Source organism: Mirounga angustirostris, unplaced genomic scaffold (assembly GCF_029215605.1).
Source record: "Mirounga angustirostris isolate CCGP_5_RB_7025 unplaced genomic scaffold, mMirAng1.0.hap1 SCAF_10, whole genome shotgun sequence".
Taxonomy (NCBI): domain Eukaryota; kingdom Metazoa; phylum Chordata; class Mammalia; order Carnivora; family Phocidae; genus Mirounga; species Mirounga angustirostris.
In genome coordinates this window covers 20,752,680-20,778,973 of record NW_026991718.1, presented here as the reverse complement: position 1 = coordinate 20,778,973, position 26,294 = coordinate 20,752,680, and the positions used below count along the sequence as shown (strand labels likewise).

The 26,294-nt window shown below is 38.4% G+C and overlaps 1 protein-coding gene across 5 annotated transcripts in view; it reads right to left on the bottom strand.

Moving 5' to 3' along the window:
- Positions 1-26,294, bottom strand: part of SELENOI (selenoprotein I) — a 60,328-nt gene that overhangs the window by 24,562 nt on the left and 9,472 nt on the right. For 3 of the 5 annotated variants that reach the window (XM_064571957.1, XM_064571958.1, XM_045884234.3), the window contains exons 2-9: positions 18,296-18,364; positions 17,754-17,862; positions 15,733-15,807; positions 11,453-11,715; positions 10,212-10,320; positions 4,939-4,987; positions 3,383-3,563; positions 1,937-2,119 (exon numbers count right to left, since the gene is read on the bottom strand). In XM_064571957.1, coding sequence (XP_064428027.1) covers positions 1,937-2,119; positions 3,383-3,563; positions 4,939-4,987; positions 10,212-10,320; positions 11,453-11,715; positions 15,733-15,807; positions 17,754-17,862; positions 18,296-18,364 — 1,038 coding nt within the window. Of the gene's footprint in view, positions 1-1,936; positions 2,120-3,382; positions 3,564-4,938; positions 4,988-10,211; positions 10,321-11,452; positions 11,716-15,732; positions 15,808-17,753; positions 17,863-18,295; positions 18,365-24,405; positions 24,666-26,294 lie in introns of all 5 variants that reach the window. The other 2 variants (XM_064571959.1, XM_064571960.1) reach the window with 1 other exon arrangement.

The following is a 26,294-nucleotide window of genomic DNA, read 5'->3' as shown; positions in this document are numbered from 1 at the left end:
CAAGAGAGCACAAAGACAGACAAAAAAGATGTTCTTTGAATTTTTTTTCCCCAATAACTTGTATTTATTTTCCAGGTTTTTTACAGTGAAAATGTACTGCTTTTGTAATTTAAAGAAAAAGATGTTTTGGTTTGGTTTATGTACAGTTGCCTAAAGATACGCTTCTGAGGGGTTATAATAAATTAACACAATTATAAAAGACGTTTACAACTATATTATGAAATAGAATATGAAAGCCTAAGAGTATTAACATGAAGTGAAGAAGCATTTATGTTAAGTACATACAAATAAAAAACAAACAATTATGTCTTCATGTCATAATCCCTAGTTATCGTGGATTTTTTTTTTTTTAAGATTTTTTTTTATTTATTTATTTGACAGAGAGAACACAAGTAGGCAGAAGGAGAGGGAGAAGCAGGCTCCCCGCAGAGCAGGGGTGGATTTTTTTTTTTTCATCTATTTTATCCCAACAAATGTAAGCTACTTTGGGGAGAACCCTACGAGAAGAAACCTAAGTTTAGCAACATATGCACAGCATAAAGTAGTTATCAAGCATGACAGGTGCCCCCATTTTAAAAATATGTATGACAGTATAGAAGACATTTTGTTTCTCAAACTGAGTCCTAGTAGGGTTCCTTTTAAAACAAGCATACCAAATAGAATCATTTTAAGAGTCATAAAAACACGAATACTAACATGAATACCCTTTTACTTTTTTTTTTTTTAAAGATTTTATTTATTTATTTGACAGAGAGATAGAGAGAGAGAACAAGTACGCAGAGAGGCAGGCAGAGGGAGAGGGAGAAGCAGGCTCCCCGCTGAGCAGGAAGCCTGATGTGGGGCTCGATCCCAGGACCCTGGAATCATGACCCGAGCCGAAGGCAGCCGCTTAACCAACTGAGCCACCCAGGCGCCCCCACTTTTACATTTTTTATTGCTATGAAACTACCTTCAGAAAACAAAGGAAAGGGGCGCCTGGGTGGCTCAGTTGGTTAAGCGACTGCCTTCGGCTCAGGTCATGATCCTGGAGTCCCGGGATCGAGTCCCACATCGGGCTCCCTGCTCGGCAGGGAGTCTGCTTCTCCCTCTGACCCTCCTCCCTCTCATGCTCTCTGTCTGTCATTCTCTCTGTCTCAAATAAATAAATAAAATCTTAAAAAAAAAAAAAAAGAAAACAAAGGAAAATATATTATTCCAGATTGTTCACTCTAATTTATAATGGTGAAAATTTAGAAACAACATAAATGATTAAAATAACTGGATCATAACTAAGTACCCTGGGTAATTATTAAGTAATCTCCTTGATGGAATATTGTACAACAATTAAAAATCATATTTATAAGACCATGCTAAAATATGTCAAATAATTAGAAAAGAGTGTTAAAGTGTGAGGGAAAGAAAATAAACTGCATGGTTCTCATTTTCACTTTATTCTATCTTAGTCCATTTGCCCTGAAACTAATCTCTTGCTTTAGAAGAGAATATTAAGGTTTGCAAAATACTTCTTAAATCCATTTTCTTCTAATATTTCCCCCTTATAAAAATGCCCCTAAAGCTAACGAAGCAAGTACAGAAATAAATCATCAACAAATGGGATTATTTGGTCCTCACAGAATTAAAAGCACATAAGAGTTTACAACTCCATTCACCAAGAAAACAGTTTACATTTCTACCTACTTAAAAACAACTAATTCCTCGTAATTATCCAGCTTTTAAATTACTTGTAGTTACTGTAACATATTCATCAGAGAAACGGTATCTGAAATTATGTACTGGATATTATTCAAAATTTATAGAGAATATCCCAATTCTTCCAGCTACTTTATTTTTTTTTCCTTCCAGTTACTTTAATAAGTTACTTTCTTATGAAATTTTTCCCTCACCTTTCCTAGTACATAAGAACCAAATGGAATCAATTTTGCTCTAGAGTACTCACCACTTGTACTCCATAATGGATGTGGGCCAGAGTGAAAACAGCTGTTAAAGTATACAGGAGAATGCTCTCAACGTAAGAGGGTACTCCTAAGTTTACCACCAGGACAACCAAGAAAAGAGGAACCAGGAACCAATTCAAAGTTGGGCACCGGGTGCTGCTCATTTGACAAACAATCAGCTGACACTTGAAGTTGGGGGGCGGAAAGAATGAAAATTTAATTAGCAAAGCACTTCCAAAATTAGTAACTCCAACATTTAAAAAGCATTTCAAGTACTTGAACCCACACAGTTACACGACATTATTAAAATCAGTAGTTCTCAACTGCTCAGGAGCCAAAGTGAACCTCTGCCCACACGTCCAAGCCCACAGACCCTCAGAGCGTGTGTCAGAAGAGGCGGGAAGATAATTTAGTCAGGTTGCTACGGAAGGCATTCTTCCACTAGGTAACAGTTTGGATAAAAGAAATTTCTCCCAATTTTAAGCATGATATCTGAAAAAAAACTTTCAAAACAACCTTTTACAGCTCCATGCAACTAAATTTCTTCATGGTGCTGAGGAGATGCTGCCTCCAATTCAATCATATGGTCACAGTAACACCAAGACCTCTCTGGCTCCCTTTACTTTCAATACCTTACTCAAATCTAGCTTTATTCCTTCTGAGATACCTTTTATACAATGTATTACTATTTTCACATCTTTAAACCCTGTGAATTCAATAAGACTGGTGATACTGAACACATGTTACAGACACGGAAACATAAACTCAGTGGCTACCTTATAAAGTAAAAACTAAGTTTTTAGAGTTAGAGCACAGGCTCCCTGGTTGTGAGAACCATTAAGGTCCCTTCTCAACTCCTCCTGATCTCTCCTACCTGTCTGCTCTCTTGCTGGGCCATCGCAAAGAAAGGGCTTTTAAAAAATGTTCTATTGGGCGCCTGGGTGGCTCAGTCGGTTAAGCGACTGCCTTCGGCTCAGGTCATGCATGATCCTGGAGTCCCTGGATCGAGTCTCGCATCGGGCTCCCTGCTCAGCAGGGGGTCTGCTTCTCCCTCTGACCCTCCCCCCTCTCATGTGCTCTCTCTCTCTCAAATAAATAAATAAAATCTTTTTTTAAAAAAAAAAGTTCTATTTATTACAAAGTTTTTACTCCCCGTTAATTTTAAAATCAGCTGATTTAGAAGTGTGTGTGTGTGTGTGTATTTTCTCTCAAAAACCCCTTTCAGCCTCGCTAAATTAATCATTAGATCTGCAGCCATCTGGAAAAGGAAAAAATAATTTTCAGCATTTCTGTCTTAGGGGTTATAATTCTTTCAAGTTTCTGATGTAAAATATCTTTAAATTAAAATCTGTTTATTTTCAATACTATATAAAATTTCTCAAATTATCAAATTTTGTCATATACTCCTTAGATATATTATGACTAATTTTAAAAGAAAAAAATCTTACTGTGATGTTGGCAAAGGCTGTTCCAACCATAAAGTAGAATACTCTAGGATGCAACTCTAAAATATCTGAAGGCGACTGAAGGATCCATGCTGTAGACAAAATGAATAGCAAACATGGAGAAAAAAAGGGAACCATAGCTTCATAGATTGAATTGTGTTTCAAGGTGTTATTTTTATAGCTTCTGAAAAAAAGAAAATCAAGTAATACAAAGAACATTATTACATATAAAACTCACACTGAGTTTGTAAATTTTCTAGTTTCCAAAAGTACTTTCACACTTACTCTCTTACTTTATACTCACAATAATCCCATAGCACAAAAAGAACCAACATTACTAACCCTATTCTGCAGACAGGTTAAGTGACGGTGTGAGAATTTAAGTTTACATAGCTTGCTACCAAGTGGCAGGGTCAGGACTAGAACGGAAGTCTTCTGAGCCCTAGTCCCCTGGAATGTAAAGATGACTAGCACTTGATCTTTGTTCTGGGAGACTTACACTCCAACAGGGGAAATAAAATGCACACAAAACACCACGAGGAAGAACTCAAGAGTGCTGCGACAATACAAAGTGACAGAGAACCAACGAGTGGAAGACTCTGCACTGAGACCACCCATAGCCCATCTCAGTGTCTCCAGCACACACTCCATTACGTGTCAGCTCATCTGAACAGAGCCCCAAATTCTAGTCTTGGTTCTGCCCCTGATTACATGATCCTGGACAAGATACCGCCTAATCAGGACCTCATCCTTAGAAGATGAGGAGAAAATGTCTCCATCTGGAAGGCCTTCAGAGCCTGAAATGTTACGGTTTCTATGAGTGGCTGCCAGTTGCCATGAATAGGGAAGATTCATAGAGCTCAGAGGGACACAGATAGGGTTCTGCAGGACAGATCTGAGGGCTGAAGGACGAGGAGGGAAGTACAAGCATTTCAAGCAAAGGAAACAGTATTAGAGGGAAGTGGGAACAAAATTACCAAGGAGGGAAACAGCAAAATACATTCAGGTCCCCTATGTAAATTCAGCGTGGCTGAGCAAAGGTGGAGAAGTGCAGATCAAAGAAATGAAATGCCAGCCAGGAAACTCCTCCCGAACCCTTGCCCCATTCCTCTGGCAAGAATTTTTACATAGTGCTACCTGGGAAGTCAGCATAGATTCAGGGTTAGGTCCTAAACTACACAAGTCCAGAAATTTTATGATCATGCTGACTACACTTACACAGAATCAATTCATAAAAACTTGTAATCAATTTCTAAAAAGAACATGAACCTATCAATATTCAACAAGAACACACTCCTTCCCAATTCACTCCACAAAAAAATGACAAATAGAAGACTGGTGAGCCAAAAATTATAACAAAAGAACCAGCAGTTTTGTGCTATGGTTGAACTGACTACAGAGCCGTCGCTGTAGACCCTAAATGATCCTAACCTCATTCTAGGTTCAAAATACAGGTTTCACGACCTTTTCAAAATGTCCAGATGCCAAAAGTAAAACAGAGCCTAAAATTCATCTATGTAAGGATTTTCACATTTCTTGCCCAATTAAGAAATACTTACCTGAAAAAGTTTAATAAACTCATTGGAAGAGTCACACATAACGCACAACCTAAAAGGAAGAATATTTAAATTATTGTGATTATTATTCAAGAGTGATGTTTATAATTATCAAATACATACAAAATATTTAATGCTTTTAGACCCAGTAACTCTCAGGTTCAGGTTCACTTTTGTAATGAAATTAAATACACTTCTGAACAACATTTACAACCAGAAGAGTGGCAGTACAGCTTGGTGTTTTCAGAGCAGAGGCTCAGGGGAAAGATCGGGCTTGAACTTTGGTTGTGCCTACAGGTTATGGGATTTCAGGCAGATTAATGTTTCAGTGCCTCAATCTCTTCTTTTATAAAATAGACATAATAGGATTGACCCCATAGGGTTTTGAGAATTAAATGAGTTATTACACATAAAAACACCTGGAACAGTACCTGGTATGCAGTAAATTGCACAAGTGTGAGTTACTGAAAGGGGATGGTTAATGGATTCTGTGGTTTCCCATTTCCACTTATTTATCTCCCTAGCATTCTCAGTTCCTCCGCCCACCCCTAAGCATACACTAGTTCTTTCCCCTCAAACCTGAAAACAAGGACAGCCTTCCCAAGAAGCCCCCCACCCCCACCCCATTGCTTCTCCCTCTCCACTTCTTCTCTTACTCCCCTATCACTCGCTAGACCTTGCTGGTGGCCTTCAATTCCTCAGTACTCACTCATTCTGCCTTCTCTCTGCAGAAACTGTATTCTGGAATTTACCAAGTTCTCCTAATGATCAAATTCAATATTCTTTCTTCACTCCTGACTTCTAAGTAAGAGGACTCTGCTGACCCTCCACTAACTGCAATTTGTTCCTGCCTTTGCCTTTGTGATCCATTCTCCCAGTGCTGTTAGTTATCCAAGCATTACATGTGCTATCCTTTATTGGCAGCTCTGCCTCCTGCATATTCCTAACTGGGCATTCAACTGTGCTTCTATTCTCCCTCAGAGAATCCTCTCTTACAGTTTAACTGCAAGTTTCCTACAGGTGACTCCGAAATCTAGTAATGTACTCTTGGGCAAATCAGACAATCTGTCTGAGCTTCAGATTCCACAGCTGTACAATATGGATGGGTTAATTGACTTCCTAATGTCCCTGGCATTTTTTAAATTCTCTGGTTCTACAAATTACAGAGATGTAAATTCCTGATTTTTTTTCTCTGTCAAACTCCAAATCAACACCTGTGGCAAGTTTCGGGCTACTTCATTTGAGTATGTCACCATCACTCAACAGATTAGCCCTAGCTTGTCCACACCAGACTCCCGCTGTATACTTGGCTTGGGGTGGGAAGGTGGTCAATGCAGCTATGACCTTAGGGATCAAAGACAGAAAAACATTCCTTCAAAACAATTCCTAAGACATTTTGCTAAAAACAGATAAAAAGACTAGAATCCACCAAACAGAAATCTCATTTGAAAAGATGAATTACTCTGCCACTTCCAAGCCCAAATGTGACAAAGTTCCCCAAGCTAGAAGAGCTTAGAAAGGAAGGGAAGACAAGCTGACTCTGTGTCAAGCTGGGAAGAACTGGTAGGGAGCAGGGGCTGAATTAATTAACCCAGAATCACTATAGCTCTGAGGTGTTGGAAATAGGCTGACAGAAACTTGCAAAAGATTTGCTACTAAGAGTATTTTTAGTTTCAAATATCTTGAAATAGCTTTATCTTAAATACAGCAAGCATGTAGAAAGCCTGGGCTATATATAGGTTGCCAAAAAGACACACTGTATCTTCTATTTCTTCTCTAAATAGCACCTAATGTACTTGCCATAGAAAGTACAGGCATACCTCAGAGATATTGCGGGTTGCATTCCAGATCATCACAATGAAGTGAATGTCACAATAAAGCAAGTCACATAAATTTTTTGGTTTCCCAGTTCATAAAAGTTATGTTTATACTATAATGTAGCCTATTAAGATTACAATAGCATTATGTATTTAAAAAATGTACATGCCTTAACTAAAAAATACTTTATACTAAAAAATTCTAACCATCATCTGAGCTTCCAGCTAGTCATAATCTTTTTGCTGGTGGAGGGTCTTAACTCGAGGCTGATGGCTGCTGTTGGGGGTAGCTATGGCAAGTTCTTAAAACGGAAAACAATGAAGTTTCCCACACTGACTCCTCCTTTCACAAACAATTTCTCTACAGTATGCAATGCTGGTTGATGGCATTTTATCCACAGAACTTCTTTCAAAATAGCAGCCAATCCTCTCAAACCCTGCCACTGCCTTATTCAACTCGGTTTATGTAATATTCGAAATCCTTTGTTGTCATTCCAACAATCTTCACAGATCTTCACCAACAGATTCTATCTCAAGAAAACCACTTTCTTTTTTCATCCGTAAGAACTCCCCATCTGTTACAAAGTTTGATCATGAGATGGCAGCAATTCAGTCCCATCTTCAGGCTCCACTTCTCATTCTAGTTCTCTTGCTATTTCCACCACGGCTACTTACTTCCTCCACTGAAGTCTTAAACCTCTCAATGTCATCCATAAAGGTTGGAAATCACTTCTTCCAAATTCCTGTTAATGTTGATTATTTTGACTTCTCTCCATGAATTATGAATGTTCTTAATGGAACCTAGAATGGTGAATTCTTTCCAAAGTAGGCTTTCAATAAAAAGGTATTTATTTCTTCAATAATAAACCTTGAAAGTCAAAATTACTATTCAATCTCCGGCAGGATGAACGCTGTGTTAGTACGCATGAAAACAACATTAATCTCATTGTACATTGTCATCAGAGCTTTGGGTGACCAGGTGCTTGTCAATGAGAAGTAGTATTTTGAAAGAAATCCCTTTTTTCTGAGCAGATCTCAATAGTGGACTTAAAATATTCAGTAAACCATGTTGTAAACAGATGTGCTACCATCCAGGCTTTGTTGTTCCATGTACAGAGGACAGACAGAGTAAATTTAGCAAATTCTTAAGGGCCCTTAAGGATTTTCAGAATAGTCAGTGAGCACTGGCTTCACCTTCAAATCACCAGCTGCATTAGCCCCTAACATGAATCAGCCTGTCCTCTGAAGTTTTGAAGCCAGGCACTGACTTCTCCTATCTATGAAAGTCCTAGATGTAATTTCCTTCCAGTATTAAAACGGTCACATCTATACTGAAAATCTGTTGTTTGCGTAGCCACCTTCCTTAATTATCTTAGCGAGATCTTCTGGATAATTTGCTGCAGCTTCTACATCAGCACTTGCTGCTTCCCCTTGCACCTTCATGATATAGAGAAGTCTTCTCTCCTTAAACCTCAAGAAGCAACCTCTGCTAGCTTCAGACCTTTCTTCTGCAGCCTCTTTACCTCTCTCAACCTTCACAGAATTGAAGAGAGTTAGGGCCTTGCTCTAAATTAGGCTTTGGCTTCAGGGAATGTTGTGGCTGATCTGATCTTCTATCCAGACCCCTCAAACTTTCTCCATATCAGCAAAAAGGCTGTTTTGCTTTCTTATCATTCGTGTATTCAGTGAGTAGCAGTTTTCATTTCCTTTGGGAACTTTTCCTTTGCATTTACAGACTTAGCTAATTGTTGGGTGCGAGGGGCCTGGCTTTGGCCTATCTTGGCTTTTTTCCAAGTGATTAGAATCATTTGACTAGAATCAAATGATTAGAATCATTTCTAATTTGTGGTTTAAAGTGAGAGATGTGTGACTCTTCCTTTCATCTAAACACTTAGAGGCCACCGGAGGGTCATTAACTGGCCTAATTTCCATACTGTGTCTCAGGAAATAGGGAGGCCCGAGGAGAGGAAGAGAGGCAGGTAGGTGGAGCAGTCAGACACACGCAACATTTATTAATTAAGCTGCCATCTTATATGGGTGTGGTTTGTGGGGCCCCAAAACAATTCCAATAGTAACATCAAAGATCACTGATCACAGATCACCATGACAAATATAATAATGCAAAAGTTTGAAATATTGCGAGAATTACCAAAATATGACAGAGGGAGACACGGAGACATGAAATGAGCAAACACTGTTGGAAAAAAGGCCCTAATAGACTTGCTAATATGTTGCCAGAAAGCTTCAGTTTGTAAAAACCACAGTATCTGCAATGCACAATAAAGTGAAGTGCAATAAAACGAGGTATACCTGTATTGGGAAAGCTGCTTTATTTATTTGTAAAGAAACGTGGGCTTTTGTTTTATTTCGAGAGAAGAATTCAGATAAACTTATAAATTACAAAAAAAATTATGTGCCTGTTAAAGTACCTCCTTAACATTCAAAAATATATCTCACATACCAGAGGGTTCCATCTTATCATTAAGTTTAACATTTAAACATAAAATGCAGCAATACCGCCACAAGACTAGTCACTTAAATCAAAAGATTCACTATGTGGTGGGGGTGACAAATAGCTAGCCTTTCCAAGGAAGAGGATTCAGTTCATATAGAAACCCAAAAATGAACATTTGGAAGATAACAGCGGGGTTCTAAAATACCTGTAGTTCAGGGCCACAGACAAAGGCCCAAACCACCACCCAAAAGCCAGTGCCTAATGCACCACTTCTCAGCTGTTTCCAAACCCTACCCAATGCCCATTCTATTACCAATGTTCACTGGCAGTGAGAGAGGGGGTTATATTTTAGATCAGGGAACAGAGCAATAGCCAAGAGTTTGCTATTTTACTTCTACAGAGGTTCTAACGCCACTCCTAGTGCCCCCAAATCACAGCCCAAATAACTTCCTCCTTGCCTCTTTGCACAGAAAACACTCTGCCTCCCATAGATATCCCCTCTGGCTAAAATCAAAAGGGAAACATTACCATGATCAAAAACCTCTACCTACTAATGGCCAGTGGCAAAAGGAGAGTATCTGAGAGGAACAAAGGCTCAACTTCTGGAGTGGATGTATTATGAAGTAATCTCTATCTTCCATCTATTCTACTTCCTACAAACTAATGATCTTCAACTTTGAGACAGGCATGAAATCTATACCAAATATCCACCTAAATGTGGATCCTCTAGAACAGTCTAGGTTCATTTAAATAGTTAGTTTACAAGGTTTATGTGATTTTGGTATTTATTTCCTTCTGACTAGAAATAGCTTAGTGCTAAACAAAAAAACCAAAACACAGAAACCTCAATTTTCCTTACTGGTTTGGTTGAAACCAGGGTTGTAGGGCTGTTCCGCTTGCTGGAGGGTGTGGGAGAGGGGAAAGGTGGTATAGCTTGTGATAATCAAACACTGGCTTCAATAATAAAGTGATGTTAAAATAGGCTTCAACATGGAGCTTCTTACCAATAATCATTGCAGTGAATAGGTCTCTATATAAGAAATTAAACAGGAAAGGTTCATACCAGGCCTCAACTCCCACAATCGCAGTCACTATGTAGACAAAAGATATAGTCTGGAAGGAAAATGCAGACAAAAGCATACAGAGGCATTAACAGCTGGAAAGATCAGGGAGCTAATAAAGCTGTATGCAGCATAAGTCTAGTAAATAGTTTTAGTAAAAGCAAGAAGTACACTTAAATTTGATACTGTGTCAAGTCTTCTTGCCTTTAAAAATGTCTTTTTTCAGCCAACAATGCCATAAAATAATTAACTTCTAAACAATGCAAGCAACTGGCCATAATTTAGAACACTTAAAGGCATGTCAGGAATTGGTTAAGGCATAGGATGATCCAATTTGCCTACCCAATCTCTTTCTTCAAACACACTCCAAAGTCTGATGCTTTACTGGGGCCTTAGGCGCAAATGGGCAAAATGGTAACACAAAAAAGCTAGTATTCAAAGGCAGGGAGAGTTAATAGCAAGCCTATTAAGTAAGAGAAAACAAGTATCCCTACTCATTGAAACATGGGCAGTAAAGACAAAAAAGCAACAATTATATGTGCATATCTTTCTTTACAAAAATGAACAGTTCAAAGGAATATTTATTAAGAAACTGTTCATTTTTTAATAATGACGACACTGTGATTATGGTTTTTTAAAAACTACTCTTACTATTTAGAGATATGTAGTGAAATACTAATCACGTACTATCTGGAATTTCCTTCAAAATAATTGCGAGGAAGAGTATACATGAAACTGGACTGGCCACGTAGCTGCTGAATCTAAGTAACAGGTACATAAGGGTTCACTATGCTATTCTACTTTTTTGTTTGAAATTGTTCATAAATAAGCAAGAAATAACACAAAATAAAAAGGAAATTTTTTAGGGACGCCCGGGTGGCTCATTGGTTAAGCAGCTGCCTTCAGCTCCGGCCATGATCCTAGGGCCCTGGGATCGAGTTCCGCATCAGGCTCCTTGCTCGGATGGAGCCTGCTTCTCCCTCTGCCTGCCCCACCCCCTGCTTGTGCTTGCTCTCTCTCTCTCTCTGACAAATAAATAAAATCTTAAAAAAAAAAAGGAAATTTTTTAAAAACACAAATCAGTTCTAGCCAAAAAAGTATAAGGGCTATAAAGAAGGAACGACAAAAACTTGCCCCCAAAATTCATGGCCATGTTGAAAATTTAAAGCAGAACACATACTTACCACTTGGCTAATGTCATATCCCCACGGCAGGAAAAGAATCCCTGTGTTATATTTTTCCCAGTGGGACAGGATGAAAGAAAACAAAACTACCCATAGCAGGAGATAAAGAACAAAAACACTGACACCAGATGGTCCTCGTCCAAAGATGGAATACACAGTCACAACAAAGTAAACACATGACCAACTATCCAGGCCATGGTCAAAAAGCTCCCCTAAAGGGGTGCTGGAATTGGTTCTCCGGGCTTGCTTTCCATCCACACCATCTGCAACAAAAACACATTACCATGGGAAAAGGTCAACATCTGTACCAGTATGGGGAAAGTCTTCTTTAATACACTGGAGAAACATAAAACAGATCACCATATTATAGGAATGTTAATAAACTAAAGAATAGCTACCAGCCAGTACTTTTTATAAAAATCCAACCTTTAATTCCTACAATTCAAAGATTTCAGAAATAAAATCTACAATCTCTCAGAGTTTAACTTAAAAATTAAAATACGGGGCGCCTCGGTGGCTCAGTCTTGGTTAAGCGTCTGCCTTCCACGCAGGTCATGATCCGGGGGTCTTGGGATCAAGTCCCGCATCGGGCTCCCTGCTCAGCGGGGAGCCTGCTTCTCCCTCTCCCTCTGCCTGCTTGTGTTCCCTCTCTCACTGTCAAATGAATAAATAAAATCTTTAAAAATAAATAATTGGTTAATGAAAATTAAAATACATTAATCACACTAAATGGTGTCAATTTTAGATCTTAAGACAAAGCATCGTAGTTGGACTCTGAATTCCTCCAAATCAGCCAAACAACCAAGTTATTCTGCTAGCCACAAATTTTCAAGCCTCCAGAGAAAATTCAATAGTTACTCATTACAATTTATCGAACCACTCTTTGCTCTAGGATCCAAAAACACCCTGTGCGCTTCTGTCCTAACACCTATTTCATCTTACTTGAAATTAGTCACTACGTCACAGATGTACCACTTCCACAATTTTAAGTGCTTTCAGAAAAGACTTTGCACATAGTAGGCATTCAGTAAATGTAAGAACGTATTAAAACCATGCAATGCACTATTCTTGATGTTGTGAAGATTATAAGAATAATCTCAGAATAAACTAAGTTTGTGCCCTCAGTTTACAACTGAGAAAGGTAACAAAACATGGTAATGAAAGATAGAGTACATCCCAAACCACAGAAGAGTACAGAAAAGGGACAAGTACTCTTCAGGCTAAGATAACTGAGAATGGCCTTCCAGAGAAGATGAAACCGGAGTACAGACATAAAGAATGAGTTGGATTTCAGTAGATAAGAGTATGCTATTTCAAGAGGAGAAAGTGCTATCGGCAAAAACACCAAGATGGAAAAGCACATGAGTGTTCAGAGAATGCCAAGTAGTTCAGGTTGACCAGAAGAAACTAGTACATGAAAAGGGCAGTAGAGAGGCTAGAAGGGAGGCTGGAGCGAGTTTAAAAAGTTTCAGGGAGTACGAAGAGCTACTAAAAGGATGAGTAGAGGAGTGATAAGGGTGAAAGCAGTGACGAGCTTTGCGAAGACTCCCCTGGCATCAGTGGGGAATGACAGGCTGGAGAGAGCACACTAATCAGCAGGCCCACACTGACATGGGATACAGTGGCAATGAAAGGCTGGAGGCAGGTGAGATATTAAGAAAATAAAAATGGCAATGCAGCGAAAGATGACCAGTGAGGCTGAGGGACTGAAACATCCTCTCCAAAATTTCCCATCTGGGTAACTAAGAGGGGGGTAGGAAATAAAGAAGTCAAAGAAGGAGCGTGACTGGTGGAAAAGATGCTGAGTACAATTTTAGGTGCTAAAACTGAAGTGTTGGCAGAATTATCCATATGGTAATATCACGCAACTCAACCTAAGGTACTTAATAGCAACTCAGAAGACAGATGAGGGCTAGATATAAACACAGGAGTCATCCCCACAGTGGGAAGGATCAGGATTGCCAAGGCAATGAGTGGAAAGAGAAAGTGAAGGATAAAGCACAGGGGAACACCTTCATTTAGGGGCAGAAACAGAGAGAAAGAGAAAATGAGAAAGCCTAGTTAAAAAGAAGAGTCCAAAGCATAGCTCTGCATGCTTGTGCAGAACCAACCACCCTGCTAAAGAAGATACCATTCTTGTGGTCTCTCAGGAACTGTCTGTCTAGTAGGGGAGCTATTATTAAGAGAAAAAAAAAAGAAGCTGAACCATAAAAATTTCTCCCCAAAAGAAATAGTTTTATTAACTATTAGGCTAATTGTAAAGATTCAGATTTTAGGAATTAACAATTCCTATGATGACTGGTTTATCTTGCTCCCTATAGTATTATCCCCAGGGCCTACCTCAGTTTGTGGCAGAGAAGGCCTTTAAAAATATTGCTGAAGGAATACAGAAAAGGATGAAGCCCAGATTCCTGCCCAAACACTGCAGATCTCTGTTATATAGCGTTGGGAACTTTTTTGCCCTTAAGTAGCTAAAATGTTTCCACAAAGTCTTTTCTCATTATTTGCTGGCTTAAATTCCTGTTTGTGGTGCAACTCCTGGGCAGTTATTACAAACACTGAATTCATGGACTGCATATAATTAGGTTCTGTACATCTCACTGAACCCATTCCAGCTCCACAAGTCTGGATATGTTTCAGAAGGGGTTTTTTGTTTCATTTTAAGAAAGGGAATTCAGGGCATATAGCATATATTATGGGGGAGTGGGGAACAACCCAGGAGGACCTAGACAGCACCCTGCAGCAAAATGTAAGAATAGTCACACTAGTAGAATAAAGTTTGTACATTGCCTCACATTAGTTCAAGGCAGTTTTGCAACAAATAGTTCATGTTTGGTCAGGATTTTTGCCAAAATTGTGGACATGAACCAGGTAAGTGATACGGTATTATCAAAAGGCTCTTAAGACATGCTGTTAAAAGCCAGAGCCTCAGGCCACTCTCAACATTTTCCCTATTTCCCTTGGTAACCAAACCTTATTGAATTCTTAAACCTGCTCTTTTTTTTTTTTTTAAGATTTTATTTATTTATCTGACAGAGAGATAGAGAGAGATCACAAGTAGGCAAAGCAGCAGGCAGAGGGAGAGAAAGAAGCAGACTCCCCGCTGAGCAGGGAGCCCGATGTGGGGTTGGATTCCAGGACCCTGGGATCATGACCCAAGCCAAAGGCAGACGCTTAACCAACTGAGCCACCCAGGCGCTCCAAAGCTGCTCATCTTTAAGAACAAATGTACAAAAGCTTCTGCCTAAAAATGTCATTTTTCACTAAGTTCTCCCCTAATTCTTCTGGACTTCACTTTCTTCCTTCCCCAAACCCTTGCAGCTCTGGTCACCTGCAATGTCAGCATTTAGTCATGTACCAAATTATACCGGTTTTATGAGTGCAAGTCATTTTTACCAAGAGATCTAAGCAACGTGAAGTCAGGGTCTGGTATTTTATATTCATTTAAAAACTATATACTGAGTGCCTACTATGTGTTAAGCACTGTTCTCAACAGTGGGTACATAGCCCTCAAAGCTATGTACATTTTAGAGGAGACAGACAACAAGCAGTTCATATGGCTTTAAGTACTATGGAGAAAAACAAAGCAGGGAAGGAGAATAGGAGCACGCACGACAAGCCATGCAGATAACCCCAACAAAAAAGCATTCTTGGCACAACAGACAATACGGCCTAACACAGCAGACTTCCCTGACCACCCCCTCCACCAAATAAGAATTGATCACTTTTTTATTCTCCCAATTATTTTTGTTCTCCCACTGTGCTCTATTATAGCAGCTCTCTCAGTATTCCACAACTATTTGATATGTCAGTATTGCTTCCCAAACGTAAGGCAAAAATGACGTCTTATTCCAGCTGTTGGTAAATATTTTATGTAAAGAGACAGGAAATAGTTGAGGCATTGTGGGTCATCAGTAGTCTTTGTTGCAACAACTCAGCTTTGTCTTTGTTGCAGAAAGCAGGCATAGACAACATATAAAGGAATAAATAGAGCTGTGTTCCAATAAAACTTTACCTGTCAAAACAGGCAACAGGCCAGAGTTGGCCTGCAAGAGGTAGTTCGCCAACTCCTACCTTATTCTTTGCATCCCCAGCAATGAGTGACAGTATTTTCCATAGATAAACTCAAAAACATTTGTTTTAAATTGAACAGGAAATTAATAAACCCAAGTTAAAATGAATTAAGCACAGGAGAAAATGTTAGTTAACTTAGTGGAATGCTATCCCTGCTGACAGATTCACAAGCCATTGACTAACATGAGTATTTGCCATTTTCTTACCTAGAGTGTAGGCTATGAAGTTGAGGATGCCCACTACAATCCAAACCCAATCAGGGACATGCTTGTAACCTGGTGCTGCAAAGGAAAACAACATGGGTTTTAATACAAAGTATAAGCATGCTTACCATACTATATACTGGCAATGAGAAATATAGAAATATTTCTATTTATTAAAGTAAATTATAATACACTTTTAATGCAGATATTAAAATATATCAGTAAACTGACAAAACCAAAGAAGTAACTGCCCAACCCCTCATAAACAACAGGCATTTATTTTGAGCTTTAATCATAACTCAAAACTGATTGTTCATCTTTACTTGAAAATTACTTATGTGCTGAGAATGAAAATTAATATTTTTGGAACTTAAAAGATGCTTGTGTTTAATCTGATCCTCATTGTTTACAATTATCCTACAACATACATTAAGCCTTCAATCTATATTCTCTCATTACATTATTAATTAGCTAAACAAAAGACCTTTTCGTTTGGGTACAGATAGGTCACCTCCACTGGATGATTTGGCATCAGACTCATTCTGAAATGTCTGGACCTCACTATTTACCCTAAGATAGAACAACTGAGAATTAGGAGGTCTAGGTTCCAGTCCCAGCTCTGTATTCAACCAGCAGTGTGACCATGAATATATCATTTAACCCTTCCCATCTTCCATTTACCAAATATACCAGGACGAGATGGTTTACCTGGTCCTCTAGGTTCTATGATTTGGGGAAATACGCATAATATTTACATATTTTTAGCTCTCTTAATAACTGAGTAAATAATGTTACAGTAGTTGGATAAAATATTTCTAGTTACAAAACAAACTTTTGAGGATGTTCTGAAGATTAAAATACAAATTTTTAAAAACTGCTTAATATCCACACCATGCTTAATAAAATTTAATCTTATTAATCATGTCATACCTTATGATCTTCATAAAGTTGCCATTTTATTACATGTACAGAAGCCATGGCTTAAAATTTCAATTGACAGTTAAGCAAATGTATAGTTTCAATATTCAGAATTTCTATAATACCAAGTCATAAGTTTGTGAAAATCTGAATTTTCCTATAAAAACAATGTTTTCAGTGACTGTTAGTTTCTGCAAGTCAGTCCACAAAAGTCTGCTAAACCTACAACACAGATGAATTATAACACTAAAACTCCTTACTACTACATCATTTGTAAGTATTCTTATTGGAAAATATATACTCCAACTTAGAATGCAAAAAATATTCATCTACCTCCATCTTTCCATTTCTCTCAACTCCATCAACTAGCTGAGCAATGAAAATAAACTCTATCTCCCACTTATCCCCCTTCATCCCAAATACAGCCAGATGCTGTCCTATGGCCTGGGGCAGAAACAGGGTGAGGGAGAACATGAGGACAGGAACAGATGTGAAAGAAGATACTGGAGTCTGGGGTGCAAGCAGGCTAACAACTGCCTCCAAAAGCATTTCTTTCCTCTCTCTTCCAATGAGGTTCTTAAGACCTTAAACTTCAATCAACATTTAAGGTCTAAGAACCATTTTCAGAGAAAACTTGGAGGTATTAAAGGCAAATACAGATGCTGAGCAGAGGGAAAGAGAGATCACATTCCCTCCCAAAAAAGCGGGGGGGGATTTTTCTTGCATAATGAGAACAAGGGAAGAAGGGATATTTCTGGAACTGCTGGGTATGTTGGACCACGCTCATATTCACTTTCAGGCAAAGTGTCATAATCCTAATTTCTTCTTCTTATAAATCCAATTATTCTTTATCAAAACCTCATTGCTTTTTAGACAGCATATCTAAATTAAGTAGCCAAGCTGGTGTCTAGAATTTAATGGAAACATCCATAACAGATTGTGAAAACACAACTTAGCTTTTACACTCAATTCCTAACATTTTACATACCCTTATAGTATCCAAAACTTCCCCCAAATACAAGCCTATGAATAGAACCAGAAAATAACCACATCTCACTTTTCTCTATTTAGACACTTTAAATTTTGTATTAAAGTAATAATCTTACCTGAAGCATAAAAGTCAGGATCAAAGTATGCCATAAGTAGAAAGTTGAATACAACCAGCAGAAAGCCAGAGAAGGTTATCAGATTTGGAGCCAGCCAAGGAGGAAATACCTAATTTTTTTTTCAAAATAATTAAAAAATAATGAAAGTAAAGGAATCTCTCTGGCCACTACACAAGATGCAAATTTAAGTCATAATAAAAGCTATAAACTTGAAAGATCATAAACCATAATGTCCAGTTGATAAAAATAAGCATCTTTCTTCTCTTTTCTATATTTTAAATAATTCTATAATCAACAAACTTTTCTAATCATAACACTACATTTACTTAAGAAAATTTTTAGATTCATTTTATAAAAATGATAAATTATAGAGTATAAGCTTATACTCCAACACTGAGATAAATCAAAAGGTATGTGACTAAGGGAAAGAAGTATAGGAGAGCTAGTTTCTCTTATATCTTATTAAACAGTTGCATCCATAACACTCCGTAAAATATTTAAAACTTACTAAAACATAAGTACAAGTCTATTAATTGTCTTACCTTTACTATAGTGTTCCAAAATGGATGCATGATATACAGAGAGAGTGGATTGGTATCCACAGCACTGTACTGTTAAGAAATAAAAGAAAATATTCAGTTACCCTTGCACACCAACAAGTAGAACAGTATTTCTGGAGTGAAAATAATAATACAAAAATAACCTAGAGAATATGTCTATTTACATGATGTCCTCATCTAAACAAAATTGGAGGAACAATATAAATGGTACAAAGACAGCCAAGTACAGCCAGATTTCTTTTTTCATTCAATCAACTTTTACAATGTTAAATGTTTCAGTAGAGAAATTTATATTGCTTACAAGTTCTCACAATGCAAGATCACAATGTGCACACTGTATACATTCAAACACTGACTTTCTCAACCTCCTCAGACCACCACTAATGCACTTACTAGTTGTGCAACCTTGGGCAAGTTACTTAATCTCTGCCTTAGTTTGTTCACCTGTAAATGAGGACCATAGCTTCTACCTCAAAGGACTGTCATAAAAATTAAGAAATTAATCATATGCACAAAACACTTAAAGTAGTACCTTGCCCACGGTAAGTGCTATGTAAGTATTAGATATTATTAAATGTGTTTTAACCACCAAAGGACGACAGATCCCTTTACAGCAGGAAAATGGATTGCATAAATAAGCAAAGAAAGACAACAACAGGTTAGGGTTCTGTGGTAATACAGTTTATTCCCTAATTATTGAGCTAGTTAATAAAAATTCAAAGGAAATTTTATTATCTGTATTTATATATATATTTACATATATATAATTTTAAGAGTCACGTCAATGACTTATTCATCAGACACACACACACTGGAGTACCTAGCATGTCGGAAACACTCTACTAGTATAGGGAAGAAGAGATACTTAATTGGTAAGGGATAATTCCCACCTCAAAGAGTGGGAATACTACCTAACTTGTCCAGTTGACATTTAAACATTACAACAGTCAAATGTCTGAAAAAAGTTTTGTGTTTTATATTAACACTTAGTATGTACATAAAATAAGTAGTAAGCATTTGAATATCTAATTTTTTAAAAATCATAATTAAAGGTCAAAACTTCTTCCTGAATGCTTCCAAATATGCAGGAAATCTTTTCTCATCAGTGTTTCAAGACTCAAAAGTGTGATGGAACAAAAAAGTAAATAAATAGAAATAATGTTAAATACTGCTAGCAAAGTTAATCAGCAAGTCTATGATTCAACAGACTCCATGTCTGAGTGCCTCCATTTCTCCAACCTATTCTGCCGAAATGGGTAACTGGGACAGTGGATCTGAGCTAGACAGTGGGAGGAAAATGGTGAAGAACTCAGTGTGCCTCTGCTGGCCACAGGGACAGGCTGAGCAGCCAAGGCCAGACTCTACTTAAATGCGAGTTACTGCTCTTCCTAAAATCAACTTGCACTTGCACAGCTCCCTACAGGTTACAAAGCCTTTCCACATAATAGATACCATTACATCTGAACCTCTGCAGAACGAAGGGCTCCTCACTTCGATTTAAGTCTTCGGACCTAAGGACATGGAACCAATACGAGCCTCTAGAGACTGCCAATGACAAGGGGGAGGGCCCTGGCCTCCACTTCACAGAAGTCGGCACCCAGACCCACTTGACGTAGCCAGCAGGTCAGATAAATGGGGAAACCACACATTTCAAGCCCACTGTCCACTACAAAGTACAAAAGTTATAAAAAGTCCAAATCAGAAGGAAACTGTTTAAGACATCACATGAGTACCTAATACGATGTACAAAGTACAATGTTCTTAACTCAGATGTTTGCTGAACGAGTCTCACTCAGCAGCTTTCCATAATTTCAACTTAGATCTATAAGAAGGCCCTTAACTGATGGCATTTTCATTAGAAAAGCTCCTCTTTTTAAATTCTGAAGTTTTACCTCTAAATTTCTACTTCAGAAGACCAGAAGTATGAAAAGAATGCAGAACTAAACACAAGGTCAGTTTGCCTAAACGGATGTTTCACATTGAAGCTCAAGTACAGCAAGAAAATGTAATATGAGATCACAAAAGGTAGCCAACAATAAACCTAAAGAACCCTCTGTGCTCCAGCCTTACACACCTGAGTATTTTTCAAGATCACATTTCACTTAGTATAAACAAAGAAACTTAAAACTGTCTTGTGAATCAATAGGAAGAAAAAAGAATGATTCAAACCTTCCACATTCATGAAAAAATAAAAAATAAATCTTAAAGATGTTAAACTAGATTCAGGTATTTGTTAAAGCTTATTAAATATATTTTTATTTTCTGCTGGAATGGTATATATCTGAACACCTTCACCAGGTAGATAATCCACTGTTAAGGCTCCCTGTGACTTGCCTGATCTCCAATCTACAAGGCCAGACAAAGCTAGTACCCTGGAGAAATGCTTGAAAACCACAGCCTGGATTTGAGAGAATCATTCCAAGGCAAAATCTCAGAATTACAAGAATTCAGAAGATGTCTAGTTCTTGAGTGCCCAACCCTCATCAGTGCAACCAGGTAAACCAGTCATCCGGCCTCTTTTTAAATGCCTCTGGTGGCAAAAAACCTCATTATTTCCAGAAGCAACCCAACCCATGTTAAACCAACTTTCTATACACTAACAAAATCCTCCCCTTGTCCCATATTTTCTATCCTGTTTTCATTCTGCTTTACAAAGTTAAACAGACAAGGGTCGAATTTTTCTTCCAAACAACAGTGTTTCAATTATTTGAAGGCCACTCTCCCTGTCGCACCTACATCTCCTCTTCGCCTGCTTAAACATCCCATGTTCCTCTGGGGCTCCTCTTGCCATGCTTTCAATCTTCTTCATCTAGGTCTTGGACTTTAGACCAGAGGTTGGAAAGCTTTTTCTGGAAAGCATCAGATAGTAAATATTTTAGGCTCTGCAGGCCATATGGTCTCTGTAATAAACACTCAACACTACCACTGAAGCAAGAAAGCAGTCACAGAAAATAGGTAAACAAATGGGCACGGTTGTGTGCCTACAGAACAATATTTATTCACAAAAACAGGTGCCTGGGGCCTTTAGCTTGACAACCTGTGTTCCAGGCAATCCAATTTGTTGTTAAACCAATACAAACATGCGATCCAGGGCATAAGAAACATTTCATGTGGTGTATGAGTAGAAATAACATGACCATAAGCCGCTCTTCCTCAATATTCCTCTGATACTCAACCTATTAATTTCCTATGGCAACAAAATCATTCTGCAGACTTAAATACGAATGGGCAGTTGGACTACTAAGCCACCTTTCTCCATGCTAATGTGAGGATGACTGTTGGAACCTAAGTACCAGACTCTACATTTACCATTATAGTATTTCATCTTACTAGATTCAACTCATTTTTCTATCCCCTCCAGATCTCTTCAGATTCAGACTCACTTATGCAAGGTAATAGCTATGCCTCTCCAAAATCTCAGCATGTAAATTTGTCATGCTGATAATAATGCCTTCACCTAAGTCTCTGTAAAAATGCTGATCAAGACAGAACTTCTAAACACTTCCCTCAAGACTGTTCTTTAGTACATTCAATAATTTTTATTTGGGTATAGAATTCGGTCCTGTCATCTATGACAATTAGTCTATCTTTCCCACAAGAGAAAATTTTCATAAATTCTTAGTAAGATCAGAATTACTTTAGATAACATTTTGCCAAAAATTAGAAAGTTTCAGACCTTTCTTTTTTTTTTTACTTCAGTGTAAGTCAGAAAACAAGGCAGAGTTCATTCTTCATTCATTCATTCAGTAAGCCAACAAGTATTTATGGTTCAGTACCTATGATTGTGCCAGGCAAATTTTTGCTAGGCCCAGTGAAGACAATGATGAACAAGCCAAAATGTTACCTATGTTAACCAAGTCTACAGCCCATTGTGAGACAGATGGTAAGCACGAAAACAAGGAATAATCACAAGTTGTGTTAAATACCGTGAAGGAAATAAGCAGGGTATTTTGCGAGAGGACATGGGGCAGGGAGCGTGCATAGAGCAGTCAGAGAAAGCTTCTCTAAGAAGGGGACACAGCTGAGGCCGAGAAGATGAGAAGACAGATAAGGAACATAAGAGACACTGTAGTGAGTCAAAGAAGCGAGACACTAAAAAGAACATGCTGTTGTAGATTCCATTTATATCAAGTTCAAAAACAGATAAATTAACTTATGACAAAAGAAGTCATAATAGTAGTTTGATGGAAGAGACTGAATGGGGGCCTTCTGAGGTGCCAGAAATAATTCTGTATCTTGATCTGGGGTGGTGGTTATATGGGTATATACATATATAAAAATTCACTAAATTAGACACTTAAGATCTGTGCATTTATATGTAAAATACCTAAAAAGAAATAGAAAATAAAGAATATATATGTGGCAGTGTGCATTTGTGTGTGTGGGTGTATATGCGTGCACGCACGTGTGTGTTGTTGCAGGGAGGCAAGTACATGCCAAGATACCTTCCAAGCAAAGAGAACAAAAATGCGCAAAGACCACAAAACTAGAAATACTTGTAATACTGGAGGAAGGCTAATGCAGCTATAGCTTAGTGAGCAGGAAGAAGTGACAGGAAATGCGATTGAAGACGTGGGCCTAAACCACCCAGCAAGACCACAGTAAGCTAGATTTTATTCTAAACCCAATGCACATCCTGATTTACATTTTTTTTTTTTTTAAGATTTTATTTATTTATTTGAGACAGAGAGAATGAGAGAGAGCACATGAGAGGGGGGAGGGTCAGAGGGAGAAGCGGGCTCCCTGCGGGACTCGATCCAGGGACTCCAGGATCATGACCTGAGCTGAAGGCAGTCGCTTAACCAACTGAGCCACCCAGGCGCCCCACTGATTTACATTTTTAAAGCATCGAACTGATTACAGTGTAAAAAGAACTAGACAGGGACCAAAGTGCAAATAGAAGCCAGTTACAAGATTTAAAGTACATCAGGTGGAGAGGATTATGGGTTAGGGTTAGCAGTACAGTGACTTCTAAATTACTTCCAAAATATGCTGTGAAGTATGTTTTCGAGAAGGACATTAAAAATGTGAGACTCCGGGCGCCTGGGTGGCTCAGTTGGTTAAGCGACTGCCTTCGGCTCAGGTCATGATCCTGGAGTCCCTGGATCGAGTCCCACATCGGGCTCCCTGCTCGGCAGGGAGTCTGCTTCTCCCTCTGACCCTCCTCCCTCTCATGCTCTCTGTCTCTCATTCTCTGTCTCAAATAAATAAATAAAATCTTTAAAAAAAAAAAAATGTGAGACTCCCCTTAATTTAAGAAGGAAATTGGCTCCAATGAAAGGAAAACTGTGAAACCACCCCCTTGGACATAGAAGTATTTCCTTTACAAGGGTACTATATTTCAAATCCCTTCTCTGTACTGTTAAGAAAACTGATACGAAGACACACCCTTGCACTAAATACAGATCTTTGGACAAATTATTAATTAGACTGGAGCCACTGTCCCAAGTAATGCTCTACTATCTATACTCAGCAACAGATTTCCCCTACTTGGTCTTCTAAACAATATAAGTAGAATAGGACTCTCATTGTCAAATGATTTTAAAATAAGGCCTGTCTTTACCCATCTGAAATATAAGCTTTATACTGTTTTAAAAAGACTTATGAGAGAGAGAAAACACAAGTGGGAGGAGATGCAGAGGGAGAGAGAATCCTCAAGCAGACTCCCCACTGAGCAAGGAGCCAGATGTGGGGCCTGATCCCACAAGCCCGAGATGATGACTTGAGCCGAAATCAAGAGTCAGCTGCTCAACTGACTGAGCCACCCAGGCGCCCCAAAGCTTTATACTTATAAAATATATTTAGTTAACTATAGTAATCCATACAATGTGGCTCGATACAAGATATTAATAGTTCATAAACTGCACTTGTTAATCACTTCAGATGCAACCAAACTCGAAATGATATTTTTAACTTTTTTAAGTTATTTCCAAAATTCTTGAGTTCAAAATTATCCATGTTTTTAGGAGTAAAAAGTAAGATATCCATAAAGAGCCAATTTTAGTTCACAACTGGGTTATGCGAAATTATAATATTTGTTGCTCAAACCAACTTTTCAGACATGACTAAAATGAAAAACACACATTACCAACCTGTCTTAAAACAAGAGAAAGAAAGAAAAGAGTCAACTCTCTCTTTTCTCCCCCTGCAACAATGAAGCTCAGTGTCCGATGCAGCACTGGGGTACGAGACTGAGGTCAGAGGTCCTTGCTGACAGGACTCATGGCTCAATTATGTTTAGGTGCCTTAAGTCTTTCCAGGGGTAGAATCCATTGTTGCCAAAATGTACCCCACCAGCCGCTCCTGGAGCAGAGTTCTTTAGCAATGGCATTCCAATCTTCCAGGCTAGTCACTTAAGCACAAAACATAAAACGAGGGATCTCAATTATTTAAAAAATTGTTATTTACTCAACAAATACCAAGGCAATCAAAAGAGCAGCCTTTCACATACAAGTGTGGGACTCACTGAGCACTGGGATATAAAGAAACTTAAAATTACGAGAATGGAGAAAACTTCCCAACCTGATCTTTTCTGTTTCTGGCACACAGTAGCCTGAGCTCAATAAACATATTTGAATGTTTGCACATATGAATGAATAAATGCATGAAGTACTTTGCATGTTTATTTAAGTAGCAGTACAGAGTTAAGGTATCAGTGATGAGAAGAAATGTTACTCCCTTCACCAAATCTATTTTCCCCTAGGAAGTAGTCCAAACCAACTTTTAACTTCACAAGAGGAAATTCTTCTTACTCTTCCCCTATTTAATAATATCATGTTTACATTTGTATAATGTTTTACAGTTTCCACAGGACAATTACAGCTATTCTCTTGTTTGGTATTGTAAGATAGATTATTCCTACCTATATTACACATGAAGAGACTATAAAATTCAAGGATTATAACGGCTAATAAACAGAAAGGTCTGAACTGTAAGTCCTTTCTGATTCATCCTGGAACACATCTATGAAATTGATCACGTTGTCTGAAACCAGACTATCCTTTCTTGGCTTAAATACGATCATGATCTATCTAGATCCAATTTACTGAAATCATTATTCTCAAAATATCCTCTAAAATACACTTTTTGTCTTCCAGTTTATGGCAGACACATCCTGAAGTAATCCCCAGTGAGTCAAGCCCCTGTATAAGCAATCCCCTCCCTTTGATAGTTCATTCCACTCCCTTGACGGTGGACCCTGTGACTAGTTTCTAACCAACAGAAAATAGCAAAGGTGAGAGAGGTCACTGCCTTGATTAGGATACTTTACATGACAAAGGTGATGAGATATCACTTCCATGATACATTTCATTATAGAAGTCTTCATCTTAGCAATTTGGAGGAGTCTCCTGCTGACCTTTAAGAAGCAAGCAACAATGATGTGAACTGCCTATGGTGAGGGCCATGTGGCAGGGAAAAGTGGGAAAGCCCTAGAAGCTAAGAGCCTCAGCCCTACAACTGAGAAGAACCGCATGCTGCCAACAACCACACAAGCCTGGATGAGGACCCCAAGCTGCAGATGAGAACGCAGCCCAGCTGACACCTTAACTGCAGCCTGGTAAGACCCTGAACAGAGAGAGGAGCTGGCTAACTCCTAACTCATAAAAACTGTGAGATTATAAATGTGTGTTGTTTTATGCCACCAAGTCTGTGATAATTTGTTACCCAGCAATAAGAAACTAGTGCATAACTGAAAGCACTACATCCTCTTTTCTACTAAGAGATATCTTAGGGCTCCTACCCACAAAATCAAGACTACCCAATGCTTGAGAGCTAATACATTACAGTAATATAGTTTCTTACTCCTTTATATCCATCTCTTGGTTTTTATTAACTGCTCTTCAGATTGCAATATAATTGAATATTTCTTTGATGAGGTGGTTTGCAAACTGTAGTCACCAAACTGAACCCATATTCTTGGACCCTGCCCCAGACAAACAGAATCAGACACTCTAGGGGTGCAGCCCAGCAGTCTCTTTTA